This window comes from Gadus chalcogrammus, chromosome 17 (assembly GCF_026213295.1).
Source record: "Gadus chalcogrammus isolate NIFS_2021 chromosome 17, NIFS_Gcha_1.0, whole genome shotgun sequence".
Taxonomy (NCBI): Eukaryota; Metazoa; Chordata; class Actinopteri; order Gadiformes; family Gadidae; genus Gadus; species Gadus chalcogrammus.
The window spans coordinates 6211186-6235944 of record NC_079428.1 but is presented as its reverse complement, the minus strand read 5'-3'; the positions used below and the strand labels follow the sequence as shown (position 1 = coordinate 6235944).

Here is a 24759-nt window from a genome sequence, read left to right as displayed (position 1 = left end):
CCCCCGGGATGTCCTGCCCCCATTGCGGCAGGCCCCGCCTCCACTGCGTGACAGCCCATCACGCCGTCCGCTAAGCGCCATGGCACGGCTTAAACAGCGATTAAACCAATGATCACCCAGCACCTGTGACGTGCTACTGACACCTGGCTACCTGGCCACACTCACTCAAGTCTTCTACCGAAGGCCCTTCTGTCTGGAGAGCTACGTCAAAATACATCATCGCTATTATCATGTGGGTATCCGTCCTGAGTGTTAATTCAGCGTGGCAGCAGGGTGAAAGAAAGGGACTGTAACTATGAACGCTATTAAATTTAGATTAATTCAGAACTCCTACTCACAAGCGATCCTTTCAAGCTGAACAAAGGCGAGAGTCGTATTTTTTAAGGGGTTTGACAATGCGTTCATTTCTGTCGGAGTGTTAATCAAAGTTGATCAATGACATTACAGAATGCACGCACCCAGCCGCACGCACACACACACGCCCGCCCACGCACACCCACACACACACGCACACACACACACTCGCAGACACACACACACGGAATAACCCCTGCAGCCAGAGTCCTGCCAGCGACAATCAACGATGAAAGACTAACGTTGGAGGCGAAGCCCTTTAAAAAGTTCCCCGATATTTCCTCTGCTCTTCATCTCCCTTGCTCCGTCTCCCCCATGCCTCTATCGTCCCCTGTGTTTGTTTCCACACGGTGATAAATAAGGCACCGAGGCCTCTATGTATCTCCCTGAATAAACCAAGAGATCGCAATCGCAAATTGAGTCCCCTAATGTTGACAGGTCAAAATGGCGGCCGCGCCCCGGCCCTATGTTCCCCCTCTTATCGCCGTCGCTCATCTGTCCACTGCCCTATCCCCTGCGTAACACACATCTCTTCTTCATCCGTCTCCCCCACTGCAGGAGCACACACACACACACACACACACACACACACACACACACACGCACGCAACCACAATCACACACGCACACACCCTATACACACACGCATACACATCATCCGTCTCCCCCCCCGCATGCACACACACACACACACACAAACACACACACACACACACACACACATACGGGGGGGGGGGGCGGGCTATGGCACCCAGGAAGAAGGGGGGGGGGGGGAGAGGGAGGGGGGCGTTGGATCGGGAGGGGGGGAGGGGTGGGGGGGGCTGTGTGATGCCTCTGAAAAGGTCACCTTTTACCACAAAGATGTGTCAGCCAGCAGGGTGGATATCCCTGGCATTTGTCATCTCGCCGTACAAAGCACCGGGACGGCAAATGCCAGGGCTTCCCTGGGCGGGCGGCGGTGTCAGCGCCGACACGGCATCGCGTGTCGTCCTAGTGCTTCATCATCTGCTCTGTGTGTGTGTGTGGCGGGGTGTTAGTGTGTCTGTGTGTCTGTGGGTGTGTGTGTGTGCGTGCGTGTGTGTGCGTTTGTATGTATGAGTGTTAGTGTGATTGTGCGTGCATGCGTGCGTGCTTGTGTGTGTTTGTATGTTGTGTGAGTGTGATTGTGTATGTGTGTGTGTGTGTGTGTGTGTGTGTGTGTGTGTGTGTGTGTGTGTGTGTGTGTGTGTGTGTGTGTGTGTATGCGTGTGTTTCTGTTTATGTCTGCATGTCTGTCTGGGTGTGTGAGTGTTTGTATGTGGATGTGTTTGTTTGTGTGTGTGTGTCTGAGAGCGAGACACAGGGGGAAAAAAAAAAAAGTAGTCCAGCTTCCCTGTGGCCCCGGGGCCCTATGTACGATTAATTTGGGGGTCTGTAATGGATCTTAATCCGACTCGCTCTCACATTCACACTCAATTTGTGTTGCTTTGAAAATCAAAGAATGAAGGCAGAAGTGACCAGGTGGGCAACAATAGGCTCGCTCCACAGTTCATCTCAGAGCCCCACCGTGAGGCGCTCCGTGGAGGAAATTAAATACTGTACCCAGAAATCATTTTAAACAGAGGGAGCAAGAGAGAGAGAGAGAGAGAGGGAGAGAGAGAGAGAGAGAGAGAGAGAGAGAGAGAGGGAGAGGGAGAGAGAGAGAGAGAGAGAGAGGGAGAGGGAGAGAGAGAGAGAGGGTGAAGGAGAGAGAGAGAGAGAGAGAGAGAGAGAGAGAGAGAGAGAGAGAGAGAGAGAGAGGGAGAGGAAGAGAGAGAGAGAGAGAGAGAGAGAGAGAGAGAGAGAGAGAGAGAGAGAGAGGGAGAGGGAGAGGGAGAGGGAGAGAGAGGGAGAGGAAGAGAGAGAGAGAGAGAGAGAGAGAGAGAGAGAGAGAGAGAGAGAGAGAGAGGGAGAGGGAGAGAGAGGGTGAAGGAGAGAGAGAGAGAGAGAGAGAGAGAGAGAGAGAGAGAGAGAGAGAGAGAGAGAGAGAGCAAAAACACACAGCGCGGACTGCGAAACACACACGTCAAATGTCACATTCCGGCAGGTTCTCCGGGAGCCCGAGTCTCATTCCTCCGGGCTGGACCGAAAGGTCACCCAAGACAACCCAGGCTTGCCCCTCCCTACTCCATTTCAATTGGAAACGCTGCTGATCCGTGTACGTTCCCACGTAATCCCCACGGATGGGGTTTATTTTTCCATCCCTACACTCCCAAAGCAAGCCGGTGTGGTAGCAGTGGACCTCCTCTGTGCCGATCTTACCGGAGTCTTAAGACATGCTACAAAATAAAAATAAATAAAAAATGTATCTCTCAAAACGGTACAGGAGTGAACCAACAATGTGTGTGTGTGTGTGTGTGTGTGTGTGTGTGTGTGTGTGTGTGTGTGTGTGTGTGTGTGTGTGTGTGTGTGACTGTGTGTGTGTGTCTGTGTGTGTGTGTGTGTGTGTGTGTGTGTCGGTGTGTGAAGGTGTGTGTGTGTGTGTGTGTAAGTGTGCGATTCCGTTGAAATGAAACATGGAGTAGGCGTGTGTGCGCGAAGTTCGACCGTGAACCTCTTCAGGTTTGATTTGTGGATCCTCAGGATTCTGGAGAAAGCGTGAATAACAGGGCTTTGATTGGATTGATTTGGCTCAATGCAGTGAAAAGCCCAATAGCTCTCTCTTCTGTTCAAATTTAAAGACGAACGCAGAAAGAGTTTAAAGAGGAAACGATAAGATCACTCGGTCAGGGATACGGAACAATCATAGTAGTTATAGTAGCGCTGTCTTGGATTGTTGTCGTTTCATTGCCATGTTGTAGTGGATGTCGAGTGCACAGCAAAAAACCCTTAATGTTTTCAGGAGTATCATATTGTCAGCTTAATGCCGCCCCTTAAGACTTCAGTTATGACTAAGAAAGTAAAGGAGAGGCACCTGCCTGGCCCGCTCCAATGCTCACTTGTTTCAATGAGAAAATCTAAACAGTAATTCATACATTATCTAAAATAAATCAATGAATGGAGAAATTCTGAAATCTGCACTTTTATCGTGTTGCGGTGAACAATAGAGTTACAAAGTGGCAGGAGCTATATTGGAAGGTCACGGATTCTGATGTAATAATCCAAGAGGAGTACAACTCAAATGAAACTCTCATTGATCAATTATTTCAACAAACAATCATTAGATAGCTCAAGAATATCAAATATCAAACGTTGTACACAACTAACTTTGTGGGTAAGATGACTTCTAGTATCATTGTAGTATAACCGTTGGGTGATTAGAATCAACCAACTGATTCATCCGGTATATTTTCAATAACCACACATTGTGAGACAAACAATGAACGAGACCGTATCAACAAAATAAATCAGCCAGGAAACTAATGTTTTATCCCTGGAGTGCAACCATCCATCTGGAGTGCAGGTGTGTACTTTTTACCCTCTCCTACGGTGGATTCAATGTATCAATCTGGTACTAGCATTAGCTAGTACCTCTGTACTTAATCACCATACTATATTACTGCAACACACGGACGGTAAGTACAAATATACCGTCATTTTATTTTTTATCTTATTGTTTATTTCCTATTCATATTTTTATATTGTCTCATATCGATGTTTAGTTTTATTCTGCCATTGTAACGAACAATTCCCCTTGGGGAAGAATAAAGTAGGGCAAATTGATGTCTACCCATCAATCTACTGGTTTATGCGTGTCAAATGTTATTCTGCAGAAAACAAAGTTGAAGCACATATACAGCAGAACCGTCGTGCCATCTCAAAACACCCCTCTATAATTAAGAAGCCTCCAGCGATTTGGAGTTGTGTTTCTGGAACGCTAAGCTCGGCAAACTTTGCAGCGCTGCGTTTAACCTGTGAAATACCCAATAAAATTTGCTTACGCGAACTTGGGGATGACACTCATGGGTAGTGTGGTAAATCATGGTGGTTATGGAAATAAGTTAACGTGACAATAAGTCATATTCTGTACATATTCTGAGCAATGGAGGTAAAACGTTTGCATGCTTTGCTTGTAACAGTAAAATAGGTTGTATATTGGTTGTAAAACTGAAATAATTGATCCCTCGTCTACCATTATGAACCTTGCTGATTATGCTTTGGCCATAATCACTGAGAGAGTATTTTAAATGTGGTTTAACATCGGGGGGGGATTGGAGTGTTACCACACCGCAGAGAGTCTGTCGGTGGCGCTTCAACCTTGCCGTCAGCCACCACCAACCACCAACCACCAACCCGCCCCCCCCCGTCCGTCCGTCCGTCGCCATGGTGACCTCCTTCTGTCGGTTCCCTCCAGCTGGGCTGAGCCAGCGTCGAGCCTCCTTCTCTCATTAAAAAAGAATGGTGTCAGTTGGTGGCGGCTGGGCTGTTGTGCTGCTGTGCTGTGTTTGTTGCCGAGCAGCAAATCAACTGCAACTTTCGTGCGGTGAGTAACCACGAGGCCACCACCGCGTTCCGCGAAGTCGCACACACACACACACACACACACACACACACACACACACACACACTAGCACACACTCTCTCACCCGCCCACTCCTCTCTCACCTCACTCTCCTACACTAGTGCACGGCTGGGGTCATGGCTCAACAGAAACCAAAAGGTACAGAACGCCTTGCAGCCGTTCTTGTTCTGTGTTTCTCGCCTTCACAAAAGCTGAATCGGAAAAAAGGGTTTTAGATTGGCCGATATAATTTGCTCACTAATGAGTTGATGATGTCATGTTTTAGAGGGAAACATGACAGCAGAACTTTGCACACATGGATTCCTTCTCACTCAGGCTAGAGTTGTGTGGATGGGTGATGTATTTCACAAACTCTGAGGACTGAAACAAAAAGGGGCACAACAGAAGCGTTGTCAAGGTGATAACATAAACATGACAGAATCCTGATTTGATGAGTATATCTGTGTAAATAACTTTGAACAAAATTTGAATGCAGAGTTCATACAATAACGATGAAGGTTTTCTGTCCTTATCGTAGCTGATGTAAATGTATTTCAAACCAGAACAGCAGAATGACAGGAGAAATGTCAAGAAGTGCTTGATAATCCTCCAGATCTATCACAGCTCTCACTTTTAGGCTACACTATTAAATCTTTCTGTCTAGACTTGATAATAACAGCTTTCTCTCTGTCACTATTAAAACATGACTCAATGTGTTGCTGTGTTAGAACTCTGTTTAATTCTCTTAGGGGAACACAACTGAAACCAATCCCCCCTTCTGATATTTTCCACAATTCTCTTCTTGTTTAGTCATTTATTTTATTGAAATCGTCTCACTTTATTCGGCTATTGGGCTTTCCTTATGGGTACAAATTAATGGTTTGGAAAAGCACCAAACATTAGCCTATTGAAGTCAGGTTATTGACAATCAAGTATTGAGTGATTATGTCAAATTAATGAGACGGGAAGGTAATTTTCCACGCATTTTTGTAGTGCTTTTTTAGGCCTCTTTTTTGCATGCTTCTATGTCTCTCCTGGGACGAATTGAAAAGCCATAAATACAAGCTGGACTAACAAGTACAAAACAAGAGTGACAGTAACAAGATTCTTGTAAAATAACAGAACCTATTCTTCCTTGAGCAACAATGAAATGCCTAAAAATCGAAGTGAACTTTTCGGTTGCAATTGCCTACAAACAAAGCCTCCCTTAAAAATAAAGTACTGTCACATTGACTTCAATAAAAAAAGATTGAGTCCCAACTATCGTTATAATTGGAATTATGGTCCTCCTGTTTGCAAAGCCTGTATTAACAATCACAGATGTCTGAAGACCAGACACAAGAGAGAGAGATTAAGGGATGGAGGTAGAAAAGGGGCGTTGAAGGTAGAGAGAGAGAGAGAGAGAGAGAGAGAGAGAGAGAGAGAGAGAGAGAGAGAGAGAGAGAGAGAGAGAGAGAGAGAGAGAGAGAGAGAGAGAGAGAGAGAGAGAGACTAAAAGAGAGCGATTGAGAGAGAGACAGAGGGAGAGAGGGAGAGAGAGAGAGAGAGAGAGAGAAAGAGAGAAAAATAGAGCAAAAGAGAGTGATTGAGAGAGACAGAGGGAGGGAGGGAGATAAAGAGAAACAGAATGATGGAGAAAGAGGGAGAGAAAGAGAAGTGCAGGAGGGATAGAGAGAGGGATGATAGAGAATGAGGTAAAGAGAGAGAGGGAGAGAAATAGAGAAAGAGAGGAAGAGAGATAGAGAGAGACAGAAAGATAGAGGGAGAGAGATAGAGAAGTGAGCAAGGGATAGCGAGAGGGATGAGAGAGAGAATGACGGATAGAGAGAGAGGGATGAGAGAGAGAATGACGGATAGAGAGAGGGATGAGAGGGAGAATGGGAGCGGGAGAGTGATCCAGCTTCCCCTAGCAACGCTGCATGAAGCACCATAAAGAATAAAAACATTGTTAAAGAACAGAGAAGTGTGAGACAGTTCTCTCCCTCTCTCCTGGCATTAGCTCAGCAGATCAGGGGCACACAGGGTAATGCCGTCTATTTGGCCCGTGATAGCACTTGAGCTGACTGAAAACGGCAGAAAGTCATGGTAAACAACAACAACAACAACCAAATCCTCCCCAAAATGTATTTCTGTGGCTGTGTCTTGCGGGCTTGAAGAATCACGTGTTGTTCACTCACTTCTCCAAAGTTTTCCTCGGGTATCCAAAAATAACAAAACGCCTGGAAAAATAAATGATCTAAAAATGGGTAAGCCGGTTGACTGTGCTTTTCTTTTGGGATATTCAAGATCCCGCCAATAAATTAATAAACAAGACCGGGGCGGCTTGATGCCAGGAGAAATGTGATCCTGGGTTTGGCGTTGCTGTCGAACGTGTCTGATCGATCATAACTAACTCACACGGGGCAGAATAATAACATTTAACGTTAATGGAGTCAATATGTTTTACCCCGGCTTGGGGCCCTCTTTGTTAAGCAGTCCATAAATAGCAATTGCCCAGCAAAATAAAGAAGAAAGGATTCAAAATGAATTCTAACTTTGAAGCGGGGTGGGAAAGAAAATGCTTGTTTCCTACAAGGTGGGCGATGAACGCAGGAGAGATGTACACGTCAGCTGAAAACCCCAGCGATGTGGATCTCTAATTCCGACTTTGTCTCATATATTCCCGCTGCTTTTGCATTTCAGCACTCTTCAAATGTTGTTTCGGGAAAAATATGAGCGGGGTAGTGGGGGGGGGGGGGGGATGAGGGCAGGCAGCCACCGCCACGATAAGTTGTTGACGCCGCTGTTTGGGTCTTTGCGATGCACGCCTTTGCGGTGTGATTGATAGGCCTTGTTTGTTTTGCCGTGGACATTGCGGGTCACCTGGTCATCCTCTGATAGGGTAGTAATAACGTGTTATGTTTACATTGTGAAATATCTACTCCTTTCCCGCCTCCCCCCCCCCCCCCCCGCCCCTCCCTCCTTCAATATACACACACACTACAATAAAGGAGCCTAAGCAGACTGATCTATAATGGGATCTTTCCTCTTTTGTTGATACTGCGTCCTGCAATGGCGGCTGGGGCAGATGTAATGGGCCTGGACAGAGATGGACCAGCTGCTGGATATGTCTATAGACCTGCTGCCAAGCGCTGGCTCACATACACTGTGTCTACAGTGTGTTTGCCTCCTGTCATGTATTTTTGTGTGTGTGTGTGCGTGTGTTCGTGCGTGCGTGCGTGCGTGCGTGCGTGCGTGCGTGTGTGTGCGTGTGTCTGCCCAATGACCTAGTGACCGAGTGTAGGAAACAATTTTACACATAAACACCCCCAAACCCAACCCCCAACCTCCCACCCCCACCCACACACACACACACACACACACACACAAAAATACACGCACACACACATACTTCCTTCTATTTTCTCATGCAGTTTGCCAGATTCTAAATGTGACCATCTGTGGTCGTTCAACTCGCTGAACTCTTTCAGACCGTCAAAATCATAGCCATGTTTAATACCCAACCCCCAGTCAACACACACACACACACACACACACACACACACACACACACACACACACACACACACACACACACACACACACACACACACACACACACACACACACACAAAGCCTCAAGTTTTCCTTACCCTCATCACACATCACACATCGCCGACAGAGATTTGCAGTGTTGTTAAATGGGACCCCCCCCCCCCAACCCTCCACCCACACCACCCCCATCAGGGCGACCTCACAAATGGGCCTCATTCCAAAACGATGCGTCTCCTCTAGTTGGCTGTAGCAGCCGGGCCTGCCCCCCTGGACTCCTCTCCGCTCCCTCTAACGGGGGGCGGCACGACGGACTACAAACGGCGCGGAGCTCTTGATGAAGAAGAGGTGTGGCGGAGATCACAGTGGGCGGCGCACTTGATGCAAAGCTCCGGCTGACGGGCGGGGAAATGAGGCGAGCCAAAGACAGCGGGGGGCAGGGGGGGGTCTTGAAATGCAAGACGAGCCACGCTGGTTACTCATTGCATCATTCACACAAACAGCGAGAGAGAGAGAGAGAGAGAAAGAGACAGAGAGACAGAGAAAGAGAGAGAGAGAGAGAGAGAGAGAGAGAGAGAGAGAGAGAGAGAGAGAGAGAGAGAGAGAGAGAGAGAGAGAGAGATTTGATAGAGCTAACTATCCTGTCATTGGTTCAATCCTCCCTACAAATGCATCCAATGGGATCATTTGGACCGAATAGCAGAGAGGACGGGGCAAGAGGAGGGAAAAGGAGACACACGCACACTTATACAGTAAACACTTTATCTTTTGTGGTCCACCAGGGTGCTATTGAGTTCTCCACAGAGCTGTTTCAATGCTAAACCAAGCCTTTTTTACGTGATAATATAATACAACTGGATTATAGTTTTATATGTAGAGTATACTGTAGTATAATCTGTATCATATCATTACATGGTCAGACATCTACACCAGGTTTACCATACAGTGTTATATGTAGAGCATAGTAGATCTGCATCATATCTTGAAAGGTCAGACATCTGCAGCAGGTATAGTATCTGAACACGGTCAGAAAGATGCACATTGTTGATGTCTAGTGTGCGGGGGGATGAATCCTCCAAAGACCAGTAAAAGCTCTTCCTAGGTTGATTTGTTTAGGCTGATTTAATCTTTTTTTTACGACTGAACCCGAAAAGAATTGATCTTTAAAGTCATCCATTCATTGAAGAGCGAACAACAAATCATGCTGTGCTTAACTGGGACGGAAACGCAGGAGTCCTTGATCAACTGAAACTCGAGGAGGAGGAAAACTCGCAAGGCGCTCAGAGGGGGGGGGGGGAGAGAGAGAGGTGTGTAATTAGGAGCTGCTGGCTGGTCTCTGGGTCTGTGAGGACGGAGAAGCCAACGTGCTGTGGAAGAGACAGATAAGCATTCATCAGGACGTTGAAAGGGTGGGGGGGAGGGAAGGCCAGAGCACGGCTCCAAGCTGGAAGGGGTGGGGGGGCGAGGGGGAGATAAGCTAACAACCAACAAAAAAAACTATAACCTGGGAGAAAGGTATCGTCGAGAAGGGAGTCTTTGCAAAGCTACCCTGCTCTATGTTTGCACTCGTGTATGAAAGATTTATAGAAATACAATTCGCGGACACGTAATTTTTCTTGTGCTCAATAATTTATGTCTCCGTAGTACGGAGGGAGAGATGGTGTAATTATCCAATGCTCTCTCGTCTATTCCCAACACCAAGAGCAAGAGCCTAATTTAAAAGGTACTGTAGGTAAGGTTTAGGATTTCCAAGCTTATTCCTAACCAATCAGGTCTACTCTTCCCTGATTGGTCCGGGGAATCCATCACGCCTGTCAATCAGAGATGCGCGAAATGCAGCGCCGTAGAAAGGGGGCTGAGTGGGAGGAGATGTAGTCGTTTGTTGTCATTGTTGTTGTCGTTGTTGTTGCTGGACGGTTTGCTTCCCAAAAGTCTCTCGAGTCTTACCTGCAGCAGATAGAGGGTGCATGAATCCATGTGCTTGGTAAGCAACTTAGAATATACAAACAGATAACTCATACAAACAAGAGTACAGCCCATAGTCTGATGTTATCCTTGGCTGGTTTCACCAATCGGAATGAATGATTACTTATGTATACTAAGTAGATAGGATATGTCTACGCTGCAAAAGGGTCATTTTGTATTTGTAAATGTTTACAAAATGTGTATACTACACATTACGCAGTACAAATGCATAGTGGCCATAACCTTTTAAACAGTCTGGCAGCCTGCATCGCATCAAACAAAGCCACCACACCACAAACAAGGTGAAGGACAACCACTAGGGTTTCACAAGCACACTTAACAGTGAGGACCTTGAAAGCCCCACCTCAGAGAAATCTGACCACGAGAACAAACACAACGCCTAAGTGTATGTGAGTCTTTGTGTGTGTGTGTGTGTGTGTGTGTGTGTGTGTGTGTGTGTGTGTGTGTGTGTGTGTGTGTGTGTGTGTGTGTGTGTGTGTGTGCTTGCCTGTTTGTTCCTTTGTGTGTGTTTGTGTGTGCATGCGTGTTTGTGCCTGTGTGTGTGTGTGTGTGTGTGTGTGTGTGTGTGTGTGTGTGTGTGTGTTTGTGCCTGTGCATACCTGTTTGTGTCTGTGTGTGTGCAAGTGTGCGTGTATGTGTGTGTGTGTGTGACTATGTCTTTGTGTGTGTGTGTGTGTGTGTGACTATGTCTTTGTGTGTGTGTGCGTGTGTGTGCCTGTTTGTGCCTGTGTCTGTGCATGCATGTTTGCCTGTGTGCGTGTGCTGGCTCACTGTGTTTGTCGAGTGGAGACCCGACAGGCGTTCGCGGCTTGCCACCACACTGTGAAGCGAGGCCCCGACGTGACAGACGGTCAGCCTCAAGACCTCGCGGGCCGGGGGGAGTGTTGGTTACATTTCACGGTTTTCGCCATCGGAACGGCGTTTATTTTTTGTTATGCGTTTCATTTAACATTTTGCGCGGGTGTCTTTGAAGACACGCCGAGGGAGAAATGATTTACAACAGTCAGGTTCGCTCCTGTCGCGCGTCGGCGACTCCGTGGAGCGGGCTGTGTTAGTTCCCTGACAATGCACTGTCACAGCTGATCCCAATAATTATGCTAACGACGCCGCCGCTCTGATTGGCTGAGTCATCGCTCTAAATTGGCTGAGTCATCGCTGCAGGTGCCGGCGGTTGGAAGGAAGACGTCCAGGGCCGTAGAGGAAGGGATTCAGATGCTGCTGGTCGTTCTCCACCGTGCACGTGCGGCGCGGAACAACACGTGAGGCTTAAAAGTAGCATGTTATACCACGGGGGTTAGCCGCTACAAGCCGTTTTGAAAATCAGCCTCTTCTGACATCACAGATGGGCGTGTCCACCTAGGTGTTTTGACGGATAAATGAGCGACGTTTGCTCCAGTCCACTGGGTAGGCTGGTAGACTGATCTATCCAGCACACATCTAGGCGGACATGGCCACTCGTGAGGTCAGAAGAGGCAGATTTTCAAAACGGCTTGTAACGGCTAAACACCCTCGCACCTGGTGGTATGATATGTCTCCTTCAAGACAGGTTCGTGTGCTTTGTAACAATAAGATCGCCGGGACGGTCGCACCTTAGACCGACGGACCTGTGTTGCCTTCAGACACGTTTAAAACAAAATAAAAAAGACTGAAAGATTGTGTACCTCCGTGTGTGCGTACAGTACACACGTATATCCGTGTTTGCGTGGATGAAGAAAAAAATGGAATTAGTTCATGAGCTTCCCCTCTCCGCCGGCTTGTTGTCCAGCACTTTACCACTCGCCCTAACACTTCACAGGAACGCCATTGCTATTCAGAGCGGCGGCTGGCCTCACTTATTCCCCGTGGTTTCAGCGGGGCCGGTCTCGCCGTGCATAGCTTGCCCTTCAGGTTCTGTAAACAGGAACGGTCTCGGAGGGGGTCCCCGCAGGCAGCACACCGGCCCCGCGGGGGGCTGCGTGACCCGGCTCAAACGCCCCGCACGCACCTGTGTTCCCGCTCCGCTCGGCTGTAATCGCCCACGCTCCTCTTCCCTCCCCCCTCTCCCTCTCCCTCTCTCTCTCTCTCTCTCTCTCTCTCTCTCTCTCCCTCCCTCTCCCTCCCTCTCCCTCCCTCTCCCTCCCCCTCCCTCTCTCCCTCTCTCTCTCTCTCTCTCTCTCTCTCTCTCTCTCTCTCTCTCTCTCTCTCTCTCTCTCTCTCCCTCCCTCTCCCTCTCTCCCTCTCTCTCTCTCTCTCTCTCTCTCTCCCTCTCCCTCTCCCCCTCTCTCTCCCTCTCTCTCCTTCTCCCTGCATCCACCTCACCTCCTTCTCTGCACTCACCTCTCTGTTCAGCCAATCCCCCCGTCACCACGGAGCCAACCTTGTGGCTTTTCAAAACTTTTCTAAAGGTCCATTCTTTCCGCCGGGGCCAGGACGGAGTGATTTGGTATGAATGCAACATGTCCGCCTCCCGTCCACCACGGGAGGCGTTCTTTTAAAGATTTTTTTTGCATTTGTATGCTTTATTATAGAGTGAGATAGACAGGAAGGTACGGGAGACAGAGGGGAGGACTTGCAGCAAAGGACCCGGGGCAGGAATCGAACCCGGGTCGCTGCGATGGTAATTGGTACTCGCTCTACCTGGTGAGCCACCGGGGCACCTCCATAACAATGTTTTTAAATTACATCATTGACTTTCCGGTACCTTAAAACAAATTAATTAATGTGCAGTGCGTGCACATGATATTAATAGGCACTGAGTCATCCTTTTTTGACATTCTATCAAAGTGTTTTGGCTCTCTGTGTTTATAATGCATATGCAATACAGGAAACGCATTGCCGATTCGAAAAAACTACTTTTCCTATTCGCTACATTTCAAAGTCAAATCCATCCATCTTAAGTCATAGACAGCATCAGTATCGGCAATATAATCACAAAACTGCAATCAATGATCCCACAAATTACATTGAGGAGAATGGGGGCATTATCTTTAAGTGCCAATATACAGGATTAAAGTATCAGAACAAGCAACTATGAAGATAATACGACTGAATTTCCAAGTCACGCAACATCAGCCAGCTATAATTCAATAACACGTTCCGTGAATAATTTAGAATTCACTCAAACCTCTACATGGAGGTTTTGTGTGTGTGTCTGTGTCTGTGTCTGTGTCTGTGTCTGTGTCTGTGTGTGTGTGTGTGTGTGTGTGTGTGTGTGTGTGTGTGTGTGGACACGTCTGAATACAGGTGTTGCATCAGTGGGTGCACATCTCAGCGTTTGCAGCACCCGGTGTGGGGAGATGGGCAGATTGTGCATGACCCTCCCAGCCCCGAGACACCACTCTCGCTTGACTCGCAGCCAGGGCAGGATTAAGGCAGATTAACGAGACAAAGCTCATTATTGATTTTAATCAACGATTATGGCAGAGGTGCTGTGGAATCTCAGCCAAGTGCTGGGGGGAGAAAATACATCCCGTTTGTCAATGGATATCTGGAGTCCAACATTCCAGCCGTTTGCCAGGATCGTGCTTTCAAATACTCCAACTGAACCAAACTTTTTTTCATGAAAGAAAATATATTTCTTTAATGAAAGATTTTGAGCTCTCAGATTTGGGCCCTAATTAAAAGCTTGTCGAGATTACAGCCCTGGACTTCCAACGGAGGTTATGTGAGCAGCTCAAGCCGAGGTTGCGGTGCTCATGACGTGATCAAAGCGTTGCCCATCGTTATTTCGGTGTTTGCGTGTTACCTGATCAAACCCTTATAGCCTTATAGCCGCCCATGATGTCACAGCCCGTATATCCTCACCCCGTGTACCCTGAGGCCAGTGGTCGGCCTCACACAACTACACACGCAAACACGCCAATACAGACACACACACACACACAGACACGCACAGACACACGCAGGCACAGACACATACACACACACATGCAGACACACGCACACAGAGACACACACAGAGACACACACACACACAGGCACACACAGAACACACAGATAGAAAGATACAAGGATGCAGCACAAGAATAAGAAGTCTTCGGAAATAGTGCTTATTGTTACACAGCGCAGTATGATGTGTTTTTCACCTTCCGCTTTCCTTGTACAAACTTTGAGCTGCAACAAAGTAAAATCCCTTTTATTAGGGGGCCAATTTAACCAGCAGGACAACAAAGGTTCCTTTTGTGGCGTTGCGCCACAGAAGCCATCCAAGGCAGTCGACGTCTCCAGACGTCGAGGCAGCGGCCGACCCTTTTATCTCCGCTCAAAGGAGGCTCGCAAACAGACCCCAAACCCTCAGCGGATGACTCATCCGACCGGAATGGGCTGTTAGTTTGTTTTGGTCCCGTCCCCCTTGTTTCAACTGGATCACGCGTCAGCCCCAGATATTATACAGTGGGAGGAAGGGGGACAGATTTGCGCAGCCTTGCGTCAGCTGGCATTCCTGCGATTGCCTCCCCCAAAACTCCCCCTATACCTCTCTCTCTCTCTCTCTCTCTCTCTCTCTCTCTCTCTCTCTCTCTCTCTCTCTCTCTCTCTCTCTCTCTCTCTCTCTCTCTCTCTCTCTCTCTCTCTCTCTCTCTCTCTCTCTCTCTCTCTCGATCTCAATCTCTCTCCCCCTACTGGCCTACTTATTTTGTTGGAGGCTCCAGCCATGTTCCACTCGGAGCATAGCGGGGTTTTGGGGGGGTATCTGAGGGGTCTATTAATCAGAGTGAAAACCCACTCCATTCCCCAACACTAGCCCAGTGTTTCCTCAACCACAGCCCCCCCCACCCCCCCCCCACTCCCCCCCTCTCCCTTAAGAAGCCCTTGCTCTTTGGTACATTCGCATTTCACATTCAGAAAGGGAGAAAGAACTGAAAAGGCGTGAAGTGAACTAGAAAGCCTAACTAGTCGTCTGTGTACAGCGCGCGGAGAGCGTCTACCCCTCTGATCGGAAGCACATCAATGGAGCCACTGCATTCAGCACTCCCAAGCCTGGCTCAGCCCCTCAGATACACTTTGACCTATATTTCGGTGCCGCACAGACAAAAACACTCACTGCCACAGCGAATACAAACAGTGAGTGATGTAAGCCAACGTCCAGCCGCTCAGACCATCGCCCGGGCAACATGAACCACCCTGGGTCCACCGCTGCTGAATAAAGAAAGGCGGATTTATTTTCCGTCCTTTCGTTTCTATTCACCCCCTTGCGCTGACGTCCACGCTTGCTCTCCCAGTCCGACACCTCCACCCTCAATCCCACCTCAATCAACCCGGTTCAGCGTATCAATTCCCTCTATTTATTTTCTGCAACCGAAAGCCACTAGGACTGTTTCCAAGACAACTATGCTGGACCCTATGTCCCAACGTCAATGCATGGCTCGACTCCCCCTTGGCTTTGGAAAAACAACAACGAAGAATGTTCGAGTTGGGGAAACGTGTCTGAAGACGTCCGTCTGGTGTCCTTGTCCACAAACAAGGTTAAAATTCCTGTGGCTCTGCATGGTTGAAATACCTGCTGCTGTGAGGCCTGTAAGCTCCTACCTCCGGGAGGCATTTCACCCCCCTGTCCCTCTATAAGGAGCCCAGCAAGCACATCACCGCATGGCATTCTCCCAAATCAAGTAAGCAAAGGATTACTGGCTGATCCTGTGGTCTTACTCCTAACACAGTGTCCTCTGTGTGGCTTTACGGGTTCATGGCCACCCCCAAATACTCGGCCCGCCATAGACATGGTGGAGGTGGCGGAGAGACATGTCCTCCTCACCACCTTCAATGACTCGCGAGCATGCTAAGTGCTCCCACCTTGTGAGTCTCCTCACGTCTCCTTTGCTAATGTGGAAGTAGGAGAGTGTGAGAGAGAGAGAGAGAGAGAGAGAGAGAGAGAGAGAGCGAGAGAGAGAGAGAGAGAGAGAGAGAGAGAGAGAGAGAGAGAGGGAGAGATAGGGAGGGAAAGAGAGCGAGAGAGAGAGGGAGAGAGATGGAGAGAGAGAGAGAGAGAGAGAGAGAGAGAGAGAGAGAGGAGAGAGAGAGAGAGAGAGAGAGAGATAGGGAGGGAAAGAGAGAGAGAGAGAGAGAGAGAGAGTTAGGGAGGGAAAGAGAGAGAGAGAGAGAGAGAGCGCGAGAGAGAGCGCGAGCGAGCGAGAGCGAGGAGATCAAAAGACAGATAGAGAGTGAGAGAGCGAAAGAGCATAGGGAGAGCGAGAGACGGGGACAGAGCGAGAGAGAGGAACAGGGAGAGGAGAGGAGGACAGGGAGACAGAGCTGAGCGTGTCTTGATGTTATCGCGGGGTGGAGGGTAACCTCTGCTGGCCTTGAACCAGCCGCCCCCCTGCGGAGCTGCCTGCTAATTCCGATTAGCCTTAGCCTCTCCCTATTCCGCCCTGAGGAGCGTCAATTTCCCCCGTCCCAGGCCCCCTGTCCGCAGAAGCAAATAGGAAGCAGTTAGCGCTCAGCCTTGAACGATGGAGGGGCTGGAATCCAATGTTTGGCGTTGCCGTGGTTATGTTTCCATGGGGATGACACAGCCCTGCCAGCCCAGGGCTCGCTCGCGCTCTCTCTCTCTCTCTCTCTCTCTCTCTCTCTCTCTCTCTCTCTCTCTCTCTCTCTCTCTCTCTCTCTCTCTCTCTCTCTCTCTCTCTCTCTCTCCTCTCTCTCTCTCTCTCTCTCTCTCTCTCTCTCTCTCTCTCTCTCTGAAGAAGGGAACCGCATGAGGAGCGATGAGTGGAAGTCTGAAGTGTACTTTGGCAGGTGCTCAGCAGCTGCCAAACTTAAGCCAGGACAATATTGCAGAGTGTGTGGTTCCTATAGAATAAATAGAGGCCTTTGAGATACCTTTCACATGTAACGGGTTGGGGCGCTTTGGGACTCGGTGCCCGTTCCGTAACAATCTGCTCCATCTTTAATACGAGGATATTTCATGAGGAGGCAGCTGTCGAGAAGTCATTTTAATCTCCTTAGGACATAAGCAGATATGTGTGCCTAGGCATATATTTCAGAGAGAGAAGGGACGGACATTACAGGTGGCCGAATTGAATTAAAAAGCGTTGAAGAGGTAATGGAAAAGGCGTCGTATAAGAAATGCACCAGCAGATAAAAGCTATTTGGTGGTAAATAATTAATTTCAGCTATCTCTTCTGCAGTGCCCCCCGTCCTCCAAGGTCCATCCTATTTTCCTCTTTTTATAACGTCCCTTTACTTTCTTCGCTTGTTTGCTGCCCGGAGGATAGTGGGGAAAGCGTGTCAAGGCCTCCCAGATGTCGCCGGCCGGTTGCCTTGACGCAGACCGTTGGTCGGGGAGCAGCGACGTGGGAGTGGGGATGTAAAGTTGTTCTCCATGAAGACAAACGGTCGGACATCTGTTGCGGGGGGGGGACATGATGAAGTCTGGAATGCCCAGACAGAAGACCATACACTGGAAACCCATTTGACTTGGTTTGCAGTGTCATGCATATTTTACTTTATGAAGATTTAGCACGCTGGGAAGTGAGGCCGCTGCACTTTTTCCCGGTCGTGTCCCGAGTCCTGAGTGTCACAGCTCGCTAAATCAAATCAATACCAACCGACAAACATTACTGATATTGTTCACAAAAGATCGGATTAAGACTTGAATTGGGAGTATTACCACAGGATCTGTTCAGAGGGAGTAAGTGGCCCAGTCGGCAGGGCTTGGGGATAGCGTTTTAATTTCGTGATGCTGATATATTCAACAGCATCTGCCCTGAATTACATTTGGTTTACATAAAACGGATTGTTTGATTCATAGATAAACACGTAGCCCCCAGGGAGATTCGGATATCTTAGTGTCGCCCAATCACAGAACGGCTGTGAGGGCAGATAGGAGGGAGGGGGGGGGCTTTGATATTGAGTTGTTGAATTGAATACATTTTTTATGCCGTCATAGAAAAGTGCTTGAAATAAAAAATGCAGATTTATGATTGGTTACTGAGTGCATTCCGATCCTTGATTGTGAGTTGGGTTTATATTAATCAAATGCACCGTGAACGACGGTCCAATTCTGATGACCTAACGCCGGGCCGTTTTCCCATTGAGTAGGGGCATTTGATTGGCTAAACTCATACCGCTACGGAGCACTAGCATTCGCTATGAAGACTTACCTTATCTTTTAGGTAACGTCTAATAAGAGAACTATCCTTTGCACAGGATCATTGCAGGGTATTTATTCATTTGAACTTATTTGAGGTCAATTGTACAAAGTAGGGAGACTAAAGTTGCGACGTAAGACGCTGAAGGTTTGCTGTGCCTGGGTTGTTGACTTGTGCCTATTCGTCTCAATAGTTTACCCGAGAACAGCAAACTGTTCCTTGTTACTTTTGTCAGCATCCTCACAATGTAGGTTACTTTGACAAATGCCAAAAAGTGACAACAAACACAGTTAGCATGGGCGGTTTTGTGTCAATTGTGTCAAAATTGTGTCTCTCGCGGTTTAAAATCAGCCTTGCGGTTTACTTCCTGCATGGAAGATAGTCAAGAGCTTGTTTAAGTTTGAAATAAAAAGGCAGAGCTGTCATTTGTCAAAGAGTACTTACTGATTCCGTTCCACTCTGAGCACCAATCGCAGGTCATCGGACGACAGCTCGATTTCCCCCTTGTCCGGGTACTGGGCCTAGCAAGGCAGAAGAAAGAGCAGGTAAAGGCAGGGTCGTTACAGTGGACAGAAACCATGTTGGTCCATCATGGAGTTCTTCAGGTAAACACATCCTCAGAAGTATGGAGAGCAAGCAACCCTTCAAAATAATAAAACCTGGATTAAAACCCCACAACTTGAAAGACCGTATCGGTGTGGTGGTTTATTGAAAAGAGGTTATTGAAAGTTCCCCAGGTTTTTTTATTTATCATTTTCACTTTGGAAAACACGAACATTTTCTATAATCTTGATGGACGGTAAGCCGCGTTGCGCGGAAAAGAAAAAGCGTAAAGGAAGGAAAAAAAACGTTTCCCTCGACGTTGAATCCTGCTAGGCGTTCTCCCACCTTGTTGCCTTGGTTTTGTCTGTGTGTGGGGGGCTCGGGGAGAGAGGTGGGTGAGGGAAGTGATGGGGATGTGACAGGCAGCGCTATCTCCCGTCCCGTCCCCTGCACCAGTCAGAGTCAACAGTACGCCTCGGTGCCGTGCTATCAGCCCCGCGGTGATCCACAGGCATATTTATGTCAGTTGATCAGCTCAGCCTAATCGGCTTTTCCCCTATTTTTCGTTGATTGGGTTGGAATGGACGTTGACGCAAGCTATGATGATACGTTATTATATTTAAATGCATTATGTATGTAAATGTGACGTGTGAAACGGGGGACGGGCTCAGAGCAGGTCGGTAGGTACGAGATAACAATATTTGGGTTGCGAATAGGTAAGAAAAATAGGTTATGTTGCTGATGTCTAGTGACGTGACAGCTCACTAAACCGCTGTATACTTTTCTCCCCCTGGGGTCATCACAGATCAATTGCAGCACACCAGAAAATGCGTCCTTTTCTGACCATCTTAAAGAAAAGTCAACTATCTAACAAAGATGTTGTTGGCATTTCGGATCACGCTGCTGTCGGTGCACAAGCCGAGCAAACAGTCTCCGACAGACGTGCGGCGAGAGAGATATATATTCTCTCAGTCTCTGTCTCTCTGTCTCTCTCTCTCATAAAAAATATCAGAGCCACACTCTCTGCGTCGCTCCTCTCTACCTGCTTCTTATGCAGACTTGTCGAGCACCTTTTGGATGCAAGTGAGGTGTTTGTGTTTTTGAGTATGGGGTAGGGCGGGGCGGGGGGGGGGGCTCTTCTACTCCTTACTAGACGCCATGGCTCCACAGAAACAGTGCCCCCCCCCCCCCCCCTCCAAATCATTAGGCATATCACTGCGCTCCCTCAAGAGGGACAAAAGAGTCCATGGCAATAAATCGAGTTAATACAAATGTAGATGTGATAAGAGAGATTGCCATAGATTACTACAGGTGCGCAAGCAGAGAATAGGACTTATTCACAGCCCTTCCCAATGCAGTGTCTGACACAGGAGCCCCGCTATTGGTCACTGATCCTTTTTAGAAATGGCCAGGCCAATCACAGCTGAACAGGGCGATCAGATGCGCAGGTAGGCAGTACGGCCCGACTAGGCCAGAGGCAATGTCTTGTGATTAAGAATACATGGCATTGCCCCGGGGCCATCTCTAGTGGCTGCTTGTGGGAATTTACCAAGTTGTGGACGGAAGAGCTTAGAAACAGGGAATTAAATTCAAGAGTCCGTATGGTCCACCTGTACACACTGAATGTCGCTTGTCCAATCGCATTGGCTGATTGCAGGCTATACTACTTTTGTAGTGTGGCCGGCATTCCGCAAGTGCTGCAAGCCCCCTACCCACACGCAAGACTTCCCACAATCCCTTGCGCCACACGACAAACCACACAATACGAGGCCCGAGGCTGAGTCACTGGCCGAGAGACCAGAAAAACAGATAGCAGGACTTGTTGAGATGAAGTCCAGAGCTGAAGAAGGGGAGAGAAGAGGGGGAGGAGAAAGAAAGAAAGAAAGAAAGAAAGAAAGAAAGAAAGAAAGAAAGAAAGAAAGAAAGAAAGAAAGAAAGAAAGAAAGAAAGAAAGAAAGAAAGAAAGAAAGAAAGAAAGAAAGAAAGAAAGAAAGATGTCTCAGGGGACCAGATAAAGGCTTGAAGACACTGGGGAAGCAGGGATAAAGACTGAGCCAGAGAGCTTGTTTTTGGGGAGAACACTTCTTTGTTAAATAGAAGAAAAATAAAGCTATGCACCCTTTTTTTCCAGACGAGGAAGAGAAATACAAAATGATGCCATTATGCTCAGCCCTCATTATCAACAGAGTCAAACAGAGAGACGGGACAATACAGTGGAAATGGACAATGCATCGCTCAAACACTACGTGATTCCTCCTTTATCTCTTATTCCTCTCTTGTCCCTGCAAGCCCCTGAAGACAGATAGGGAGGGTGGCTTGGAGATTGAGAATGATATGGAGAGCGACTGACTGAGAGGGACGACAAGAACAACAAAGTGTATAAATAGATATAAATCTACTACCTATCTATACATCTTTACCTAGATGGTCCACCCACACCCACACACTTTGTGTGATGTGTGGGGGGGATCTTGAAACAGCTTTGGGATAGCCCATTAGCTCTAGTCTGGAGGTGTGGCAGTAAAATCAGGAGGTGTCTACCAAGGGGCTTATTATGGGCTGTTTTATTTATTTCGCCCGCTAAACTATCCTGCAGAGTGACTTATTATTATTATTTTATTTTTTCTTCTTTGCGAATGGGGCTCACTCGGGTCCTAATGAGGGTCCCCCTTAACAATATAGCTGCCCACACTGGGCCTGACTCCAGTGCAATTATTTCGCCCACATGCGTCCTCATTGGTTGTTTGGTAGGAAGGCCTTTGTTATCAGAGACGTTATGTTGCTTTTATGTGGATGAGCATTACAGCACTGCATTATTCACAATGCAGAATTATTAATATATTCCTATTTTAGAGGAATGTGATATCCTAAACACTTTTTATTTCAGCAAGTAAGGGGTTGCAGGGGATGAATAAAAATGTGCGCCGTCTTCGAGGATGTTTTCGGTAGGGGATGCGAGTAATGGGAGAGTAAGCGTGGCATTGTCTCGCAGTCGCCGAAATTGGCACCGCCGAAATTGAAGTGGTGCCTCCAATTACGCCAGGAGCAACAGTGCTGACTTTGTGTTGGTCGACCCTGATTTCACAATCCTCTCCATGTATCCTCACTTGTTTTGCCTGACAGCAACCGAGGCAGTGTTTTAAGACATTCGTAGAGAGCAGAGAATTCACTCACAGCCATGTCGTTGTAAGTCGCTGTTCTGCTGTTACTGTCACTGTGGACAAGCAGTTCACGCACTTTGTTTGTAGAGATTTAAAATCTCAGAGTCTGGCATCACCGGTTCTGGGTTAAAGAGTATCGACAAATGAAACATCAATAATACCAAATACGTAACCGATAACTGAAGAGATCATCAAATACTTGTTTTTGTTACATCTCTGATACAGAATGCTTGTCCACTTGCCCTTATAATATATTTGAAACTTAACTTAAGTTCCAAATCTTAACTGTTTAACAATTGAATTAAACAGCATCTAAAATTCACCCCCCTAAAAATAAATAAAAAAGACAAAAGCTATTTCTTGCTGCACAAGATCAAACCAGAAAAACACATTTACAACAAGCGCTGATCGTCCCAGGAGCCCGATGCAGAAGGTGGAAGAGCCTTGCTTTTCTCTTCAAGAACTTTTTTCTGCTTTTGACCATCTCCGCAGGGCATCTTCAGGGGGAGTGAAGGTGCAATCACAATTCCACTAACGACAAAATGTCCCCAGGGTGAATGTTGGGCTCTGCGGGTGCCCAACAACTGAAAGAAATCTTCGATCACTCTCCCCTCTCTCTTGCTACCTCTCGCTCTTTCACTCTTTCTGGCATTTCTTTTTATCTCCAATCTACGCTAGGAAATTGTGGTGGAGAAGGAGATGTCCTTGGCGGTGCCATTTCTACACGTGGTTTGAAGCATTGTGGAACGGGTACAGAGAGCGAGAAAGAAAGGGAGAAGAGAGGGGATGAGAGAGGGGCGAGAGCGGGGCGAGAGAGGGTGCAAAGCAGGGAGTCCGAGAGTAGGCCCACAATAGCCTCTGAGGAGCCGAGTGGGTCTTCGAGAGCGATGGAGTGGTGAGGGGGGGATAAAAAGGAGGCAGGGGAGTGAGGGAGGGGGTGTCGCAGAGAAGATAGTGGAGCATTTCGAGGGGGCTGGGGGGCTCGTGGGGGGGGGGGGGTGGAGTAAGAGATGGAGGGACGGTCGGCCTTACACACTCAATGAGGTTGGGGTGAAATTCATTGTGTGCGTGTGTGCGTGTGTGTGTGTGTGTGCGCGCGCACATGCGTGTGGAGGTGCTGTCACTTCAATAAGCCCCCCCCCCCCTTCGTATGCGCGGCCGCGGGAGAGACGGTAATTAATCCATGTCAGGCACCGCTGTCTGCATGTGTCAGCGACGGCGGCTAAAATTAAGCAAGTCTTTGGTCGATCGGCGAGAAAGGAAGTGTGGAAAGAGATGGGTTGGGAAGGTAATTATTACCTCTGTCAACCCCCACACCTCCCCCCACTCCACCACCGCCACCCTCCTCCAACAACGTCGCTTGCAGCCAGTGTTGGCAGATTGGGCCCGGTTTCCCCGCTCAATCTGGCAACCCTGGCTGCAGCGCACTGCAGCCAGGGTTGCCAGATTGGGCAGGGAAATCGGGCCCAATCTGGCAACGCCGGCTGCGGCTCTCAGAGCCAAAGTGAGGGGCTGGCCAACTGTCAACGGCTCTGTCAGGCACGCACAAAATCAGGGCTGATTGCCTCCGCCGCAGGTACTGATTTAACATGTGTCTTTAAAGCGTTTTTTTTAAAACAGTGACGCAAAGCCGTGTAAATGGAGGGGGGGGATGTAAAATTAGGGGGGGGGGGGGGGAGGGGTTTACAGATCCGTGGCAGCGGCGGCAATCGGGGCACGCGTTTTTTCCCGGCGAACACACCGGGCCTGGCACTCGACTGACGCTCGGGAGAAAACTATGTCTGACAGTAAGAGGATTAGTTTGAGTGATGTTATTGTGCCCAGTGCGTTAGTTTGATGGTAGTTACTCAGCCTCCGTGGATCCTGAATGGGAAGCGGTACCTTTTAAAGTGCAATTTAAAAAAAAAGGTGGAATGAATAGAGTTTGCAAATAAAATAAGTAAAACGGGCGGGAGTAAAAACACACATCTCACTCTTCGCTTCTTCTTCAACAGAGAGACAAAGAAACAAAAGCAGAAATTGATTGCGGTTTAACGCTGACAGGGTATTTTGGTTCTGGTTTTGGAGCGCTTCCTAGCAGATGTCCTGCCAGATAGCGGCGGGGCTGTTAATGCAGACTCACACTGGGACAGACTAATGCCAAAGGCTTTAATTGGTCGGACAACACAGTAACAGCTCCTTCTCCTCCAATCCACACGTCCCGACCAAAAACCAACACTCTGCCCGATTATAAATGACTGCAGGACCTTGCTTCAACATCCGGGAGAAAATATGCTATGTTTGAGAGCAAGCTGTGTTTGTGTGTTGCCTGATTTTAGGTGGAGTAATACCATCCTACTTTTCAGTTCCATCCCACCACACACACACACACACACACACACACACACACACACACACACACACACACACACACACACACACACACACACACACACACACACACACACACACACACACACACACACACACAAACAAACATACACAAACAAGCACAAACACACACACACACACACACACACACACACACACACACACACACACACACACATATAAACACACACACATATAAACATTCACACACAGGCACATGCAAAACACACACACAGACACACATGCACATATAAACACACAGAAACACATACACACACACACACACACA

The 24759-nt window shown here is 48.1% G+C and overlaps 1 protein-coding gene across 1 annotated transcript in view; it reads right to left on the bottom strand.

Moving 5' to 3' along the window:
• The window catches only part of adam19a (ADAM metallopeptidase domain 19a), a 113156-nt gene that overhangs the window by 50622 nt on the left and 37775 nt on the right, over positions 1–24759 (bottom strand). The window contains exon 3 of the mRNA XM_056575416.1: positions 18841–18917. Within this exon, the coding sequence (XP_056431391.1) occupies positions 18841–18917 (77 nt within the window). The remainder of the gene's footprint in view (positions 1–18840; positions 18918–24759) is intronic.